Source organism: Anguilla anguilla, chromosome 1, assembly GCF_013347855.1.
Source record: "Anguilla anguilla isolate fAngAng1 chromosome 1, fAngAng1.pri, whole genome shotgun sequence".
Classification (NCBI taxonomy): Eukaryota; Metazoa; Chordata; class Actinopteri; order Anguilliformes; family Anguillidae; genus Anguilla; species Anguilla anguilla.
In genome coordinates this window covers 41,613,508-41,634,299 of record NC_049201.1, presented here as the reverse complement: position 1 = coordinate 41,634,299, position 20,792 = coordinate 41,613,508, and the positions used below count along the sequence as shown (strand labels likewise).

The 20,792-nt window shown below is 41.8% G+C and overlaps 1 protein-coding gene across 46 annotated transcripts in view; it reads left to right on the top strand.

The window, feature by feature from the left end:
* LOC118209946 (CLIP-associating protein 2-like) overlaps positions 1-20,792 on the top strand; it is a 132,973-nt gene that overhangs the window by 52,772 nt on the left and 59,409 nt on the right. For 41 of the 46 annotated variants that reach the window (XM_035385834.1, XM_035385744.1, XM_035386059.1 and 38 more), the window contains one exon: positions 15,040-15,186. In XM_035385834.1, coding sequence (XP_035241725.1) covers positions 15,040-15,186 — 147 coding nt within the window. Of the gene's footprint in view, positions 1-13,904; positions 14,374-15,039; positions 15,187-20,792 lie in introns of those variants that run through there. The other 5 variants (XM_035386021.1, XM_035385896.1, XM_035385865.1 and 2 more) reach the window with 4 other exon arrangements.

The following is a 20,792-nucleotide window of genomic DNA, read 5'->3' as shown; positions in this document are numbered from 1 at the left end:
GAATTTGAAAAACTCCAATAACGTCTGGGTTAGCAAGATGGGTTCGTGCCTAATAGGGGTCGAGGGAGATGCCACTATTTGTATTTGTATCTGTATTTGTTTAACCAACAACATTATCTGTATCTGTATTCAGATAAACCGGATGTGGGCGTGACATAAACCGGGAGTGGGTGGAGTTTAACTGTATTCAATTCCAAATCACTGGCACTGCTATTGTTGAGATATTAAAGCATTAAATCATTGTTTTACAATAACATGAATAGTAATTTGCTTTTTAAAGCTGTATTTAACAAACAATGACCTGTTTTTTATATTGCCATAACGTGGTTTTATAACACTGAGGTAAACAAACAGCCAAATCAAGTTTCAAACATAGGCAAAATGTTTTTATAAATCAAAACATAGTTACTCTGAACTGCATAGTACAAACTGCATGAACCCTACCACCACCCCTACCTGAAGGACACTGAAGTCAATTATAAACTGGAATAAATGCTTTTATGATTAAATAGTTCCTCATCTTCATTATGAACTAGGCTACTGTATGCTAGGAACACCTAATGAAATTTTTAAAAAATCTACAGAATGTAATGCTAAAATGTTTTCTTGTTTTTTGTTTGTTAATCGTTTATCTTTCCCCTTTGCTGAAGCCCCACTTTACCTATATGTTTGATTTTGCATAAGCTTAGCTAAAGTAAAGAAAAAATTGAAAGCTTCCCTAGGTGGAATACATCTTCAGCTACACTGCCTGGCCAAAAAAAAGTTGCACACTAATATTTCGTTGGACTGCCTTTAGCTTTGATTACGACGCGCATTCGTCATGGCATTGTTTCGACAACCTTATACAACATCATGACATTTATTTCCATCCAAAACTGCATTAATTTTTGGCGGAGATCTTGTATTGACGACGGGAGAGTTGAACCACTCCGTAAAGTCTTCTCCAGCACATCCAGAAGACTTTCAATCGGGTTAAGGTCAGGACTCTGGTGGCAAATTCATGTGTGAAAATGATTCCTCATGCTCCCAGAACCACTCTTTCACAATTTGAGCCCGATGAACCTTGGCATTGTCATCCTGGAATATGCACGTGCCATCAGGAAAGAAAAAATCCATTGATGGGATAACCTGGTCATTCAGTACGTTCAGGTACTCAGCTGACTTCATTTTATTTCTGCATAACGTTGCTGAGCCTAGACCTGACCAATTGAACCAACCCCAGATTATAACACTGCCTCCAGAGATTTGTACAGTGGGTACTGTCCAAAAAAATCCAAACGGCAACTTTTTTTTGACCAGGCAGTGTATTATGCTTTACTCAAACTTCCCGAAGTTGTATTTTGTAAAGACAGGCTCCTGCATGTGAGCTGGGAGTGGTGTGCGACGGGGAGACACGACATCCCTCGCTATGCTGAAACATTTCTTGAAACAGTCGTTGGGGGGCAGGTCAGATATTTTAGAGCCACACAAGCCGTGCTGGGTGTGTCATTTGCCAACAACCTGTGTCTGTAATGTTTTACCATTAGAAAGGACACGTTTTTTACTACAGCATTACAGCATCGATTTCTGCACCAGCAGCGACCTAATTTCATAAAGATTGGGGAACCACATATTGCAAAACTATCATCTTAAGATAAAGGACACAACCGAATCAATTTCAATGTTTGTATTTCTAAATTATAGCGGTTTTGTTATATAGGCTAAGGGAAAATGTACTGCGAAGTGCAATATTTTTAAAAAGTTATTTCTTTCGTCATTCAGCACATTTCTTCCTCCCTTCTCCTGGGAGTGCACTTTTAGCCTATGCACTGTTGCTCTCCTCTTATCAATTTCACAGAGAAAGTGCAGCTTTCGTGGTTTGCTGGGACCGCACGCACATAAAACGGTTAAATTTCACGCAGTTGTCGTGTAGCTATTCTATTCAGTTTATTGATCTGATATATCTCTGCGGAGTTCTAAGCCTTTCTATAACTTTATAAAACTACAGCATCTGCAATTATTCATCCCCACCCTAAAGGCTTTATCACCTTCATCACAATTGCAGTGAATGAATTTTGTGTGATTATATGTGTGAAATTAGTTTTGATAGTGCTTTATTGGGAAATTTGTATCAACGCACCAGTCATTCAATTGTTGAATAGCGTGCCAGAGTAGACACCTGGGTAAATGCACCTGTTGTTGTCTATTGTCTGGTGGGGGGTTTTGTGAAGAAAATGGCACAGGCTGCCTGTATTGTTGATTTTTTTTTTTTCTCATTTTAAAAACGCTTTTATTTAAGCACAAATATTTAGGAAAGTCATAGAAGGAGGATGATATAGCCTAGCATTTACAGCAATGGAGTAATTTGTATCATAAAGTCCCCAAAGCCCCATAGCCTCGCTCTGACCTATTTGTTTTTAAGAGAAACTGTTACTCGCTGTCTCTCTGCTGTTGTGTGTGTCTAATTGAGAAACTTGGTGCTGACTTCTGAGTGAATCGCATCAAAGAGGTGGGAAGAAAAGATCCAAATCCAAATAATATTTGCCAAATTCGGGAGGGGGAAACTTTTGGAGAGAACGCATTATTCTAATGTTGCCAAATATGGTATTTGTATTTGGCACCATCCCTAGTGCCTAATGTGCATATTATGCACAGACAGCAGAAAATGGTTGGGTAACTGGGGCCATATTTTCTTATGAAAACCCAATATTTTATTCATTTTTTAACATGAGAATCCTAAGATTGCATCACGGAATGCTGCATATGAGTTGATTTTGAGAAATGGTCTCAGTGGACTCATTTAAGTGTGGTACACAAAATCCAATATGGTGGAGAAGCCAATACTGCAAATATAATACAATCTGAAAAAAAATGTTCTGCATGAGGAGGTACGTATGCATGGAAATTTTTCCACCTCTGCAGCATACCAAATGGTTCTTGTCATTTTAAGATCTCAAAACAAGAAACACTACTATACTGCCACCATGAGGACAAATCAATGCCCTGTGTGGCTGCGTTAATGTAAAAGCTCTTCACAGTACACAGTCGTTTTTTGTGAGTGTTTGTGAATTCTATATTTGTGTTAGTCAAGGGGAAATTAAAAAATCTGGCGCTTATTTAATGTTTATTTTTCATTATTTTGATTGATTTAATCACAAGTTTTTCACAGCCAGTTAAGTTATGTATAGTATATATTGGACTACAGCAGCTACCGAAAACACATTGTGGATTTAATCTGAACTGCAGGCGCTGCAGCATCTGGGCCCTGATGGTGATGTAATGGCAATTACAGTACAATGAAGATGAATGAGAAGGCGGCCTTAAATCGTTTAGTGTTGGACCTCCATTTTGTGGCCATGAGAAAATGTATCTGGGATCTGTTTGTCAGAGAAATTAGATGGTAATGATGTTTTTATTTTGGGTGGGGGGGGGGGGGGGGGTTGTAAGTATTCAATTATCTGGGTCAATGTGCATCTGAAAGAAACCCTTAAAAAGGTTTAAAATTTTCGTGCTAAGTAGATTTGTCAGCATGACAATGAATCTTCCCTCTAACTGTGCACAAGGTATGTGTGAGATGCGACCGCATTGCAGCTCTCTAGATTGAATGCTATTGAAGAACGCATCACCTAAACCAGCTGTTGTCAGTTTTCCACTTCACACCATTGAGGCTTTTATTACAAGGGCCTCTGTGTCCTTGACTGACATCCACCATTGATACTGTTTGCTGATTACAGGCTAAGGATGCTTTGTGTGTCTTCCAGTGCCAGTTCATTAGTTTGGATTGCTCAATTTTATCAAATAAGCAGAAATAAATTATGGGATGTTTCTGAGTCCTCATTTGAGCCCTCAGTTGATGTGAAGGTTTAAAGCATGACTCCGTAGCACAGAAAATTCACCTCAGTGCTACAACTGATGGACTCCTCCTCCCTAAAAGCAAGGTTGGATTTCTAACGCCCAAAAAAGAGGCCTTTCATTCAGGTCTTCCAAACTGCCCCGAAGCACGTTATCCATTTAATATCTCTCTAATTCAAATTAGTCTGGTCCCGGCTGGGAAATTTGGCTCGTTGACCGTATTACATATAGCCAATATGTTAATAATGTTGAAAGCGGTTTTTGCGTATCTTGTACAAGTGTGACCTTCAGGTTCTGCAGATGGAGTGGCAGGGTACAGGCCCTTTTGATGTGTAAATGAAAACATTCTGGCAGACATGGAGCAGCAGCCATCTTGCATGTGGCAGGTGTGAACAGATGTATGGGAAAGTCATTTCTTGCGCTGTTTAATTGCAGTTGTTTTGGTGGTGGTGTGACCTGACTTGACAGCAGTGATGCCATGGTGATTGCATTGCGATTTTGCCTTTGTACTGTGTTTGTTTTTCAGATAGTCGTGTGTGACATTTTGATCACTTTGCGTAATAGGATACTTTGGCTGCTGCAGCATGGGTAGATTGCACATGGTGAATACATAGGGTACGCATTTTTATGCAGTTCTGGATGCAGTAAATTTATTCATTTATGTAATTGTGTTTAGTAAATGCATCTTTATGTGATATTAGAGGTTGCAAATCTGCGCTTTGTAGTAGTAGTACTGTGTGTGAGTACATCTTTTTGCAATATTCTATATGGTGAATGTACATATGTAATGACATTTATGTCAAATGCTTGTTTATGTAATATTGGTGTCACTAAATTAATCTGTTGCCGTATTTGAAGCTGCAAACTGTGTTGCTGTGCTGTGTGGTTCCATAGGCTGTGTTTAAAGATGTAAGGTGACATTCTGTGTTCCTGTGCTATAGCCTAATTGCACATGCTGTGTTTAAAGATAAAAAACACAGATTCTGTGATGCTGGCTGTGTGGTTCCACTGGCTGTGATTAAAGATAAAAGACACTGATTCTGTGTTACTGTGCCATGTACTTACACAGGCTGTTTTAAGATAAAACACAGATTTTGTGTTCCTGGCTGTATGGTGGCTGTATGCACAGGCTATGATGATGAAAGGTGACATGTTCTGTGTTGCTGTCCTGCTTCCTCTCTGTTCTGCCTGATCATGTTTCTAGCAGCTTAACCTTCGTCCTGTGGAGAATTTGGATACCATGCGCTCCTCATAGCTGCTCTCTGAAATGAATATCTTCATCCCCCTGAGCCACGCTGCAGTTTGGCTTCTGAATATGCAGTTAAACCCCCAGAATCCTCTATTCAGACCAGTGCAGTTAAGCCCCCAGAATCCTCAATTCAGACCAGTGCAGTTAAACCCCCAGAATCCTCTATTCAGACCAGTGCAGTTAAACCCCCAGAATCCTCTATTCAGGCCGGTGCAGTTAAACCCCCAGAATCCTCTATTCAGACCAGTGTAGCTTACCCCTGTATGCATCCACTATTCAGACTAGTGCAGTTTAACCCAGTTTGGGTCCTCTATTCAGACCAGTGCAGTTTAACCCAGTGTGAATCCTCTATTCAGACCAATGCATTTTAACCCAGTGTGAATCCTCTATTCAGACTAGTGCAGTTTAACCCAGTGTGAATCCTCTATTCAGACCAATGCATTTTAACCCAGTGTGAATCCTCTATTCAGACCAATGCATTTTAACCCAGTGTGAATCCTCTATTCAGACCAATGCAGTTTAACCCAGTGTGAATCCTCTATTCAGACCAATGCATTTTAACCCAGTGTGAATCCTCTATTCAGACCTATACAGTTTAACCCAGTGTGAATCCTCTATTCAGACCAATGCATTTTAACCCAGTGTGGATCCTCTATTCAGACCAATGCATTTTAACCCAGTGTGAATCCTCTATTCAGACCAATGCAGTTTAACCCAGTGTGAATCCTCTATTCAGACCAATGCATTTTAACCCAGTGTGAATCCTCTATTCAGACCTATACAGTTTAACCCAGTGTGAATCCTCTATTCAGACCAATGCATTTTAACCCAGTGTGAATCCTCTATTCAGACCTATACAGTTTAACCCAGTGTGAATCCTCTATTCAGACCAATGCATTTTAACCCAGTGTGAATCCTCTATTCAGACCTATACAGTTTAACCCAGTGTGGATCCTCTATTCAGACCAATGCATTTTAACCCAGTGTGAATCCTCTATTCAGACCAATGCATTTTAACCCAGTGTGAATCCTCTATTCAGACCAATGCATTTTAACCCAGTGTGAATCCTCTATTCAGACCAATGCAGTTTAACCCAGTGTGGATCCTCTGTTCAGACCTATACAGTTTAACCCAGTGTGGATCCTCTGTTCAGACCTATACAGTTTAACCCAGTGTGGATCCTCTGTTCAGACCTATACAGTTTAACCCAGTGTGGATCCTCTGTTCAGACCGGTTAGTTTAACCCAGTGTGAATCCTCTATTCAGACCTATACAGTTTAACCCAGTGTGGATCCTCTGTTCAGACCGGTTAGTTTAACCCAGTGTGGATCCTCTGTTCAGACCGGTTAGTTTAACCCAGTGTGAATCCTCTATGCAGCTTACTGTGCAGATAAAATATGTTATTCAAATCACTGCCATATAACAATTTAGATAGAGCAAAAATAAATTATAAAGAATATTTTACAGTGACAGTGCAAATAATTTAATAGTTATACAAAAGCTCCATGTTGCAAACAGCTTTTCCTGAATTAACACCAAGGTTTAACCATCGGTGTTCAATATGCGTAAAATAATACAGTAAGCTACAAAATGAAGTCAGCATTTTTCACTAGCTAATTTTTTAAGTCTCGGTCATATGCTGCAGAGAACTCCAGCATAACCAGCCTCAGTGGGAGCAGAGGGAAGGCGGACACATGAAAGGTTGGATAGACTGATGAAAATTAAAATAAGCATGGCAGCTGATGCAAATTCAAAATGTGAATATGCAAAAATTAATTAATTCAATGAACTGTTTTGTTCCCATTTTCCTATTTTTACAGTGCAATGAGCGTTTATACAATCCAATATATCACACACTATGGAGGAGATCAGCAGTCCGAGCTTGTAGCTAGAGAGAGAGTATGGATGCACTGTTATAGTAGGCGTGAATTGGCATTTTGCCAGGCCATTAATCTCAATTAAACATTAGCTTCTAAACAAAAATGAGCTTTTAAATGAGGGGGTCAGATATTCGAGTAGGTCGCTTATGCAGGAGGGGGTTACGTGTGTAATTTAATTTCACTGTGCAATACACCATACAGGGACATGTTTGTATCGCTGTTGTTTGGTATCGCAAAATTCAACACAACTATGTTCTTCTCATGGCGTGTGTGAATCTGCTATTCAGACCAGTGCAGTTTAACCCAGTGCTCAGTGGCCTGTGCTGTCTATGAGGGAGATGGCATAACAAGGGGACACACGCACACATGCATGCGCACATGCACACACATGCACACACCATGCATGCATGCTTACACAAGTACACACAAACAAACCTATTAGGAGAATGGTCACAGTATGTTGAGATCAGCAGTTTGAAAGGTAAATGGTGTGTGTGTGTCTGTCTGTGTGTGTTTGTGTCTGTGTGTGTGTGTGTTCATCTGTCTTCCTGCATATCTATCTGTCTGCCTGTCTGCGTGTGTGTGTGTGTGTGTGTCTGTGTGTGTGTTGTGTGTGTGTCTGCTTGTGTGTGTGTGTGTGTGTGCGCGTGTCTGTGTCTGCGTTTCTGTCTGTGTTTGTGTGTGTGTTTGTGTGTCTGTGTTTGTGTGTCTGTGTGTGCGTGTGTCTGTGTGTGTGTGTACTCTTCTGCAGTGTGATCTTGCTGCAGTCATTAGAGGAGCACAGCTGCAGTATCACTGTTACAAGGACAGGGACAGCTCCATCCTCTGGCATCAAAGCCTGAAATGAACCAGAAAGCTTTACAGTGCTCGTGTTCGCAGTAACCTTGCTTTCTCAGAATAAATGAGCATGGTATCAGGGTAGCAGGAGGCTGGAGAGGTTACTTACTGGCTTGTGTGAACCAGTATTTTTGTGCAAGAATTGTAATGTATCTGCAGATCATAATATTTAAATCAATATTGGTGATACAGAAGTGTGTGTTACTGTAAGAGTAATGGGATAATAGCTTAGTTCTTAGATTTATAAGGTAATGTAAAATGTAAAAATCTTTTGAAATTATTGACAGAACTAAAGTGATAAGATTATGTAATTTAGTCACCGCATAGTCACTGGATCAAACATAAATATATTTTATATGTCCCAAAACCTGTTTCCTATTCAGTGCGCCATCAGTGCTAAATGAGTTCTGAGTGAGTAACCGTGTCTGCCGTGCAGTACATTAAGTACATTAAGTGCTGTTTAATGCCTGCCTATGGAGGTCGTGGAAGGGTATCACAGACAGCCAGCCTCGTAGACACACCTCACTCCCCCACCCCCCCCCACCCCCACCCCCATACATGTGCATGGGCCCGTGGCCATGGGCAGAGCTCCCTGATGGATCAAACTAGGTCATCCTTACACACAAAAACAAACATTGTCTCTTTCTTTTTCTCTGTATCTGTCTCTCATATTCCATCTCTCATTCCTTGTTACCATGAGTAGCTTTGATGACTTACTGTATTATTGGTGCATGAATTAAACAGACCAATTTTTCATACTGATATTAAGTTTTATCTAGTATCTAATTTCATCATAGATTTATAAAATAATAAATGGTCATGATGTCATGCAGCCTGGGTACTCTGCGTAATTGTTCGTCTTGGAAAACGGAGTCATTTTTCCTTTTTACATTTCTGCGGTTCACATACAGCCCAAGTACCTGCCGGGAGACTCATTATATGTTCTGTCTGTTTTCTGAGTGGATTTGATGACAGTTATAACTACGTTTGTGCATTTGAAACACCTCAGCTTAAGTGATGAAAATGCTGTAGCTTTTTACCTTAAGTAGCCTATGTGAAGTGGGAAAAGAGTGTATATGAGCACCCCTCGTTTAGCGCTCTTTATTTATCTCTGGGTGCAGGCCTGTGGTTTGTGAGGGGGGTGCATTTCCAGGCTGAGCACAGACATGGCCGCTGCTCTCTGCTCAGAGCCTTTGTGTCTCCCAGCCAGACCTGTTTCTGCCACCCTGTGGACACACGTGGCAGTGCAGTGTGGGTGGATTGTAATGAGGTGCTTTGAGGTTTTTACATTCAGTATTAATGTCAAGAAGTGGTTTTGTGCCATACACTAATTGCTTTCAGAGTGTAGAATTGATTTTGGTTTATGGAATTATTCCTGCTGTTGTGATATTGCTGGAAATGCTTATGTCACCATTTTGACGTAATTCATTTGAAGCGTAAATATTCTTGGAAAAACTTCTGAAAAGAAATCTCTGATCTCTTAAAGCAGTCAAAAAGGCTCTTGTGTACATGTGTGCCAGTGTGTCTGTTTGTCTGAATGTGCAAATGTTGTATGTCACAGTGTGAGTGTGTATGTGACTCAGTGTGTGAGTCACATACACACATGCGTTTTCTATTTTTAATGCTTTTCTCCCTAAATTACCAAAATGATCAGTTTGACACAGTCAGTTAAGTAGGGCACAGACAAACACAGGCTCTTCTCTGGAACAAGTGAAGTCTCAGCTGCTTATTACTACACAGTGTGTTACTGAAAGTCAGGGTCACAAAGACTTGAGTCAGAGGAAGACATTTTGTGTCCGCCAGCTGAGAAGACAGACAGAGCACCTGATTGATTAGCGGGGGTTCTTAGTGCGCAGTGATATGCTGTAATTTCATCCCATGGATGCCGGGCAGTTGGCACTGGCCTGGTCTGGATTCGTTAGCCACCCAAAACCCCTAAATGATCTGTTTTGTTTTCAGGAAGAGTGTATGATCAGAGTGTGGCCCAATCATCAGTTGTATTGGCTAGTTTACATCATTTCAGTAAACAACATGAATCATTGCATTTATATAGCACTTTTCCGAATGCTCAAAGTGCTTTACAGTGATGACTAGGAACTCACCTCACCCATCACCAATGTGTAGCACCCACCTGGCTGATGCACGGCAGCCATTTTGCACCAGAACGCTCACCACACACTAATGAGAGAGCATTAATTAGCCAATTAAACCAGGGGTTGATTAGGTGGCAAATGTTTTTGAGGGCATTTAGCCAGGACACCAGGGAACCCCCTACTCTTTGCAACTTTTCAAGTGTCATGGGTTCTTTAATGACCACAGTGAGTCAGGACCTCAGTTTAACGTCTCATCCAAAAGACGGCATTTCCAACAGCACTGTGTCCCCATCACCTGCGCTGGGGCATTGGGGTTTATTTTACCAGAGGGAAGATTGCCCCCTGCTGGCCCACCAACACCACTTCCAGCAGCAACTCAGTATTCCCAGGTGGTCCCCCATCCAAGTACTAACCAAGCCCACACCTGCTTAGCTTCAGCTATTTAGCAGGAGCAGGGTGGATGGTGGTATGGCTGCTGGCAAACATCTTCATCTTCAGTATATTTGATGATGTCATCAAGATGTTATCTTAAGTATATTTGAATTTGTGTCATTTTGGATTTTTGGGATTATCCCTGAACATCTGTGAGATATCTCTCAAATATCCATCCATCTCGAATATAGTGTTGAGAGTTTGCAATGCCAGAAATTCTGCCTGTAGTGAATCACCAATACACTAGCAGTCAAAATGTAAGTTGTCTCTCCTCCAAGCTGTAAATGTTTTCAAGCTGTTTCACAGTGTAGAATATGCTTTGTTACAAACTAAGATACGCTTTCAAGTTTGGATAATTATTTACCAGGAAAGAGATTATTTTTATTGCTGATTCTTTAACAAATGATTATAAGTATACTGTTGAGTATCAATGTTTCCTTTGTATTAGTAGTGACTGTTGGTACTTATAGTATTCTCAAATGCAAACTGAAATTATCATGCAAATTGTTAAGTATTTACAAACAGTTAACTTGTGCCATGCAGATATTTGCTAGTCCTGATTGGATCATACACTGACATGTGCCATCAGCTGGTCTGTACAGCATGAATCTGCTTGTCATGGCAGTGACCAAGCATTGGAGTAACAGTGTGTAGAGCTGGGCGTTAAATCCCTCTGGGGTGTGTGATGAGCCTCAAAGAGCCGGCTACATCCCTGCCTTTGTCACAGGTTCAGCTGTTAGTATAGAAGGGTAGCAGCACAGAAAACGAAAGTAATTAGCATGTGGCTCATTCGAGCCTCTTGTTGCTTCTCTTAGGACCTCTGGAATAGATCGTCTCTAGTGGCTAGCTAGCGGCTCCACGACCGGCGTGGATTGTCACTTGCTTATGGCACAGCAGACGGCATCGCATTTTACATCTGAAGCTACGTTGACGCGTGCGTTTTTATATTTCGTTGTTCGAGAATCATTTTCTTAATTACGGGATTTATGCAGGTGCATTGCATCAGGAATGTCTGATGTTCAGATACAGCGTGAAATAACCGCAAGAGGCTGGCGGCCTGGAAGCTGCATCGCCATGTTTTTATCCGAGTTATCTCGTGTCTGAACCACGGCGACAGCGCCTGTTCTCCACATGTTGTCATGGCAACAGAGCCACTCGTCCTACGTTGCATGACCCTGCTCTCCTACAGATCTATCTCTGGATTAAAAACAAAACCTTATTGCCTGTGCTGTTCTCCTTTTGTTGTTTAAAATATAGCAAGGTATCCATGGCTTTACAAATTGTTCATATGTTTATTACTTTCCAGGCCTTGCAGAAAGCCATTTTGATTTCATAATGATGTCATACCAAAATCAAATTCTATGCAAAATTTTACTTGACTTATTAAACCATTGATGAAAATTAATAAATGTGTACTAGAAGGTATCACCACAGGACTGAACAACTGGGCACAACCTAGAACTTTTCTTTGTTGTCACAATTCTAGGAACAAACACTTTTCTCTCTGAATGGCATTTGTAGTGCAACCCTGATGCTCACTACATTAGGTGCTCGCCCTGCACTGCTCGCACTGATTAAACAGCACTAGGGCTAATGCTGCATTATCATCCCTAGATTATCATATTTGTAGCAATCGGCTTGAAAACGGACAGAAACGTGTTGTAAATGTCACCCCAGTTACACTTGTGGTTCAAAGGCTGTGATGCATGAATGGAGAACATCAGTGACCCATTTTTTCCACGTCTTCATCTTAGCGAAAAATTCAACATTGCCCAGACAGGCCCTGCTCTATTTACAAACATTGTCTGATCACTGGCCAGCTTCAGATGCTGTTGTGTACAGTTTTGTGTTTTGTTGGTCTACGATTGCTCCATGTGTTTTGTGGCATGCCTATAGTAACTCTGTAGACATAAATATTTATCTGTTATGTCTGTGTTCATTTGTTTACAGGCTTCAGTTTCTGATTATTTTCCTGTTGTGTATTTTTGAGTGACAGTTTGTATTTTCTTGTTTGTGTGTTTAGGTTTTACATAGTTGGTAACAGGTCATTGATTCTTTAAATGAATGCCTTCCTGTGACAGACCTCAGGCAAGCACTATTGATTCACAGTAGTGCTAGGCTATAGGCTTTTACTAAAGGTTTGGTTTTTGTTACTCTTGTCTGTTAATATCAGTTTGTAGGCTTAACTATGGTAAACTAGTGGTCATTGTTGGCTAGTATTTTACACATTTAAGCGAATAGAAATATTTTCCTCAGTGACAGTACATTTGTGAGTAGGGCACTTGTTTTGATGTCTGCTGAATTATGTGTATATCCTGCAACATATGTCCTTGTATTTTAATGAATCCAATTGCCAAATATTGACTCTATATTGTATTGCCATTTGTCTAAACGCAATGAAATGCTGATAACCTAAATCTGTGGGTTAGGCCTATGTGATTAGTCCCTTCCATTGTGGAGTATGTGTACAAATAGGCATGTTTTTGTCCATTTTTCCTTCTCTAGGCTAAATCTGTGCATTTGAGCACATGATCCTGTGAACTCTAAAACATGGTTTATCCAAGCATGTTTTCTCTGTATACAATTTAAAGTGCTGGAAGTAATTTTAGAGAACATTCATCAATGTTTAATTATCAATAAGAACTTTTAGAATTTAAAGTACTGTATCACATTTCATGTAGTATTTTTATTTAGTCTTTTTTATGTAGTCTTTAAAAGCCTTCAGGTAACATGCTGGGCAAATGTAGACCATTTAAAGAGAGACTGATTTATTTGCCTTTTAAAAATATTTGTCACTGATAATTCAGCCCTTTTTTACAGCAACATTTATGCAGTGATAATGATCCACAAAAAATCTAATGTAATCATGCAGCAATGAGGTTGATGTTTCCATCATGTTTATAAATATTTTATTTCTGAATGGCCTTACTATATAATGATAATAATAAGTGCTTTGAAGAGCCTGTGCTTTCACATGTCTGTGTTTCTGTGCGTGCATGTGTGTGTGTGTGTGTGTGTGTGCGCCTGCGTGCATGCGTGCATGTGCGTGTGTGTGTTTGTATGCATTTGTGTGTGTGTTTGTATTTGTGCGTGTGAATATGTGTGTGTGTGTTTGTATGTATCTGTGTGTGTGTGTGTGTGTCTGTGTACATCTGTATGTATCTGTGTGTGTGGATGTCTGTGTCTGTGTGGGTTTGTATGTATTTGTGCATGTGCGTCTGTCTGTGTGCATCTGTGTGTGTGTGTGTTTCTATGCATTTGTGGGTCTGTGTGTGTGTGTGTGTGTGTTTGTATGCATTTGTGTGTGTAGGTTTGTGTGTGTGTGTTTGTTTGTATGCATTTGTGTGTGTGGATCTGTGTGTGTGTGTGTGTGTGTGTATGTTTGTATGCATTTGCATGTGTGGGTCTGTGTATGTGTTGCATGTGTTTGTTAGCTGCAGCCACCATGAGCTCTCCACCGTGCCTCGCCCACACAGGGCTGAGAGTGAGGCTGTGCACAAAGGAGCCGCTGGGCGTGTCTGACGGCTGCAGGGGGAGGAGGCGGCGCTCTGCCTTTGTTTTTATTCTCGCTGATGTGATGCCATCAGGGTCGGGCGCTCCAGAGGCAGGAAAATTCACCCCAAACTGGCAACCCCATTCTGCTGCTCCCAGCCACATTCATGTGGGGTTCCTCCGTCCATGGCGATGGGCTCATTAGCATTCGGGAGGGATACGCTTTGCTGGACCAGCACTGGCTGCAGAGTGATGTCACCCAGTCGCTGATTGGCCGTGCAGCCATGGTGGGAGGGCTGTGAAAGAGGAAAGAGCGAGAGAGAGAGAAAGGAGAGCGAGAGAGAGAGCCATTGAGAGGAGGGGGGAGAAAAATGCCGGCAGAATTCAGGGCGGAGGGTTTGTCGGCCAGGGATCTATGGGATTCTCTCTGCCAAACAGCCGCGCGCCAGGCCATGTAAAGTGCATTTTGGGGGGACGGCTTCACTGACAGGGGGCCCCCTGGAACCCCCATATCTGCTGAAGGCATGCGCCGCCTTATCTGCAAGAAGATCTGCGACTGTGAGTGGGGAGGGCCATGTGTGCGTATGCATATATCTGTGTGTGTGTGTGTGTGTGTGTGTGTGTGTGTGTATTCACAGGGGTGTGTAAGGGATTTTATTTGGGTCGCGAAGCGGTTTGAGGTTGCCTGGTGGACGGGAGGGAGTTGTCACGGCGACACGAGTGTGTGCATTCCCCCCTAGCTGTGTGATGGATGGTGTGTGTGCAGTCATTGTTTCTCTGGCGGGTGGGGATGGTTATCGCTGCAATGCTTTCGCGCAGATAGCGGTACAGGGCTACGTTCAGGCCCGTTCTGATTGTCGCTGCGTTCTTCCGTCCTGCGCTCGCCCTGGCGCGTTACTGGAAAGATGGGGCCCACTGTCATGTGAACGTTCATTAAGAGGACCGTTCCTTTTCCCAGTTTCCCAATAGTTAATCGTAAGACATATTGTTAACCCTTTAAGGTGTAAGATCACAAATATGTCATTAGAATGTTATTATAATGTTGATGTAACAATCACTACTGGTAATTTAAAGCAGTGGAGTTTCAGAACACTGACTTATAATTTTGAAATTACACTCCAAAAATCCTACTTTTAAAAGGGTTAATATTGATTATTCTTTCCCCCTTGTGGTCACCAAGCAAAGAGTTTTCACCCCTCTCTCGTGTGCGTTTCTTCTCCCCAGACAAAAGCTTCGAGGATGACGAGTCCGTGGACGGAAGCCGACCCTCTTCCTCGCAGTCCGCTTTTAAGGTTCCCACCACCAAGAAGCCGAGCAACCCCGGCAACAGCAGCCGACGGCCAAGCGCCACTGGGGCCGCCAAAATCGGAGGTACCATGTTCTGCCACAGCACCGAATCATCCTCAGATGCCAGTTTGTCTCCATAGACAACACACACACATTTGCATACATATGCCAACTCTTTTGCACATAACACTGAGAACACGTTTTGCTTTGACAACAACCTCAAGTCCTTTCAAATACTCTACAAGTACTCGATAACATGATCCTAGCACCATTTCATAAACATGACATGTTTGCAAAATGTTTAAAATGTTTACGTGCTATGTTTACAAAAATGTATCTGTAAATGATCCCATAGCCGTAGCCATTGAAATCAATTGAATAGTTGTAGTGTGGTCTGCTATTTATAGATTTAATTGTTACAGTTCATGCTGCATTAGGTGATCTTGTGATGATCTGGTTTGTGGTAACTGCTGAAAGTTGTTGAAATTTTATTAAATCCCGACTGATATGCTATTTTAACAACAAACATGCTGTTTGTCTGTTGTTCAATCTGTTGTTGAATTGCTTAAATATATTTTTTAAAGTCATTTTTGAAACTGTTGTGCAGCAGTTAAACGGTTTGTTTCTATATTATCCGGATGCAGCTGAAGCTTTTTCATACCGTAACTACAAAAAGGTCTGCTCTTTTGCAGATCATTACATTTGCAGTCAATGAGTGTGCATTTGTCTCTGGGACTGCATCAGTTCCTTTTCCTGTTTGTTTCATTACAGAAAATCTGATTTGGATATTGCATTCTGAAAAAAACACAGGATATGTCACAGCCTTTCTGTGATGGTACTGTAGCCTGCGGACCAAAAAATACAAGAGCATGTGTATTTTGGTATATTGCAACCTATATGCAACCTTTATGTTCGTTTCTTAAACTGACATATGCTTGATTTTATAGACATAGCTAGCTGAGTTATTCATCCATGTTTCTGGCTAAAGGAGTAATGTTTCCAGTAAGATGATGCCACGGTACATGTGGTGATTTTAAAATATGTTGAAAGTGACTGTATTTACTATATATGTAGCTACTGACAGCAGTAAGCTAAGTGCAAGATTGTATGGTTGAGAATTGTAGTTAGCGTTATATTATGTTCATAGCCTAAAACTAACTAAATGGGGGGAAAAGCCATACGCATACTTGTAATGGTAAATGGTAAATGGACTGCATTTATATAGCGCTTTTATCCAAAGCGCTTTACAATTGATGCCTCTCATTAACCCATTCACACACACACTCACACGCCAACGGTGAAAGGCTTCCATGCAAGGCACCAATCAGCTCGTTGGGAGCAATTAGGGGTTAGGTGTCTTGCTCAGGGACACTTCGACATGCCCAGGGCGGGGGATCGAACCAGCAACCCTCCGACTGCCAGACAGCCCCTCTTACCTCCTGAGCTATGTCGCCCCTAATGCATAATATAGTTGCTGAAATGGTTGTTTGATTCTTGTAATAGCGAGAGCAGGTCTCAGATTAATTGTGCTTAAACTTTCTAAACTGCAATATTCAAATACGCTGGCCTCATCAACACCGCACACGGCCGCGGTGCGTATGCAGTGCATAGAAACGTCACAGCATTGTTGCGCCAGTGTGTTCACATCGGTTCCACTTGCTGCTTAATATGTCTCGCTATCATCACAAAATTACAAGGGGCTCCATGGAGATGGGATTTCAAGCAACGTTTTTAAAAAGTCTGAACGGTTCCTGTTATAAATGTTTTTTAAAAGTGGTTTTATAGATGGTCCAGCGCCTTTGTATTGGATTCTCCTGACCAATGGTAGTGGACCAATGGGTTTTCACATCTACCATATGAAAGCTCTTCTCCCTCTCCCCTCTCTAAAGTACCTTAGCTCTCATCTTCTTTTGGAATAATCAATCCCCTCCACAATGTCAAGTGTTTCTGTCGTATATTTGTGTGTTTAGATAGCTCTTCCCCAAACATATTATTACTTCAGGAGATTGCTGCCTTCCAAGATTATTTTGTAAATAATGTAACATAAAATTGGTCCATTTTTCATATTTTAGATTCACTCGATAGAATACAGCCACTCCACAGAAAGATGGATTAAGTTGTCATTTATGGTTTGGGAACCATTAACGCAGCTCACCTACTGCTTACATTAGCTCATGAACTTTGAACTGTTATTGTTTAAAAGCTCTTGTTGCAAACACTGGAAAAAGAACAGATGAGAAATCAAACAGGCTTGAGAGCAACAAAGTTGATGGGGCAATATGCATAGTCTTGATAAGACTTAAGGCTCACCTGCATTTCATTATTTGCAGCTGTGTTGTGGCACCGCGTGTACTGTGACCATTGGTGACGCATACCCAAACCATCGGTGAAGCATACCCAAACCATTGGTGAAGCATACCCAAACCATTGATGACGTATACCCAAACCATCGGTGAAGCATACCCAAACCATTGGTGAAGCATACCGAACCATTGGTGAAGCATACCGAACCATTGGTGACGTATACCCAAACCATTGGTGACGTATACCCAAACCATCGGTGAAGCATACCCAAACCATTGGTGAAGCATACCCAAACCATTGATGACGTATACCCAAACCATCGGTGAAGCATACCCAAACCATTGGTGAAGCATACCAAACCATTGGTGAAGCATACCGAACCATTGGTGACGTATACCCAAACCATTGGTGACGTATACCCAAACCATCGGTGACGTATACCCAAACCATCGGTGAAGCATACCCAAACCATCGGTGAAGCATACCCAAACCATTGGTGAAGCATACCGAACCATTGGTGAAGCATACCGAACCATTGGTGACGTATACCCAAACCATTGGTGACGTATACCCAAACCATCGGTGAAGCATACCCAAACCATTGGTGACGTATACCCAAACCATTGGTGAAGCATACCCAAACCATTGGTGACGTATACCCAAACCATTGGTGAAGCATACCGAACCACTGGTGACGTATACCCAAACCATTGGTGACATATACCCAAACCATTGGTGACGTATACCCAAACCATCGGTGAAGCATACCCAAACCATCGGTGAAGCATACCCAAACCATTGGTGACGTATACCCAAACCATTGGTGAAGCATACCCAAACCATTGGTGACGTATACCCAAACCATTGGTGACGTATACCCAAACCATCGGTGAAGCATACCCAAACCATTGGTGACGCATACCCAAACCATTGGTGAAGCATACCGAACCATTGGTGACGTATACCCAAGCCATTGGTGACGTATACCCAAACCATTGGTGAAGCATACCCAAACCATTGGTGACGTATACCCAAACCATTGGTGAAGCATACCCAAACCATTGGTGACGTATACCCAAACCATTGGTGACGTATACCGAACCATTGGTGAAGCATACCCAAACCATTGGTGAAGCATACCCAAACCATTGGTGAAGCATACCGAACCATTGGTGACGTATACCCAAACCATTGGTGAAGCATACCCAAACCATTGGTGACGTATACCCAAACCATTGGTGACGTATACCCAAACCATCGGTGAAGCATATCCAAACCATTGGTGACGCATACCCAAACCATTGGTGAAGCATACCGAACCATTGGTGAAGCATACCCAAACCATTGGTGAAGCACACCAAACCATTGGTGACGCATACCCAAACCATTGGTGACGTATACCCAAACCATTGGTGAAGCATACCGAACCATTGGTGAAGCATACCCAAACAATTGGTGAAGCATACCGAACCATTGGTGAAGCATACCCAAACCATTGGTGAAGCATACCGAACCATTGGTGAAGCATACCCAAACCATTGGTGGAGCATACCGAACCATTGGTGAAGCATACCGAACCATTGGTGTAGCATACCCAAACCATTGGTGAAGCATACCGAACCATTGGTGAAGCACACCAAACCATTGGTGAAGCATACCCAAACCATTGGTGAAGCATACCGAACCATTGGTGAAGCATACCCAAACCATTGGTGAAGCATACCGAACCATTGGTGAAGCACACCGAACCATTGGTGAAGCATACCCAAACCATTGGTGGAGCATACCGAACCATTGGTGAAGCATACCCAAACCATCGGTGAAGCATACCCAAACCATTGGTGGAGCATACCGAACCATTGGTGAAGCATACCCAAACCATCGGTGAAGCATACCCAAACCATTGGTGAAGCATACCAAACCATTGGTGAAGCACACCAAACCATTGGTGAAGCATACCGAACCATTGGTGAAGCATACCCAAACCATTGGTGAAGCATACCGAACCATTGGTGAAGCACACCGAACCATTGGTGAAGCATACCCAAACCATTGGTGAAGCACACCAAACCATTGGTGAAGCATACCCAAACCATTGGTGGAGCATACCGAACCATTGGTAGTGGATGAGGCGGTCTACACCAGAAACGAATGTGGCGTCGGGCCGATGGGGACCTGATACAGCATAGCTTTGCAGTCCGTTGGCACAGAAATGCGTTTCTACATATGAAATTTCTCTGAAATACTGTATACATATGATCTGATGTATATTGGCATCTTTTTATTACTACTGTTCATCCCTTATCCCCCTCTACACCAGCTGAGAACAGCAGATAAAATGAAACCACAGATAAAATAAGCCATTTCATTTTCTCAGATGACATCTTTCTCAATATTTACAGCAGTGGATTTGTCACATTATCTTTATGCAGATTAAACAGTTTCACTAAATCGGACTCTGTTCACTTATTTGGCGTCACTAAGGGGATGCTGCCATGTGAGGTGAAAGGGAAGTTCCAGTGGATAAGTGTGTTATCAGTATATTCAGTATGTTCTAGCGCAACATTCTCTAATTCATGAGCGAGCCACTGGAACTAGGTGAGCTGAGACACGTATTCCCGAACCACAAAATTAAACAATTTTTTTGTCTGAGTTTATGTATTCCATTGAGTGCATGTAATATATGAAAGACTGACTGGTTTTACATTTATTTTTATAGAATGTTTAAAAGCTGGAATGTTTTTAGAGAGATGCTAAGTGGCAGGCATTGGCTGTTCTGTCTTGCGTATGAACAGTATAAACTCTTGATAGATGTGGAGGAGAATACCTATTCCCAGAGAAGATGGGAGATAACTTACCTGGGAGAGGGGAGAGGGTGGAGCTCTGAAAATAACTACCTACCAGCTACCACCATACATGATTATTAAATATGAGAAAATGGAAGGAGAAGAGAAATACTAGGAACTCATTCGATAAGAGCATTTTAGAGCATCTTTTAAGTAATTGTGTAATAAAATATAAATATAGTAACAAAAACAAAACTGTATTTTTTTTACTACTCACCACTAGAGTAAGAATTAAAGGGTGAAGCTAACAGAACTGGTGTAGTCCTGCTGTGCTGGCTCTGCATGGCTCTCACTGTGGCCTGCAGTGTAGCTGAGGCTTTAAATTGAGGGCAGTGGTCTTGTTGCTGGCTGGGAGTTGTAGTAAATTTACTGTACCAGCATACAGTTTTCTGTGAAACGTTATTGTTGATCCTTTACTGTTTTAGTGCCCCTTGTAATTGGGACTAAGAGTTAATGGGCAGCTAAATTAATACAGGACCATTAATACAGTACCTACCGCAGACAAGTAAAATGTTCACTGCATTTGAATTTAGCCCCCAG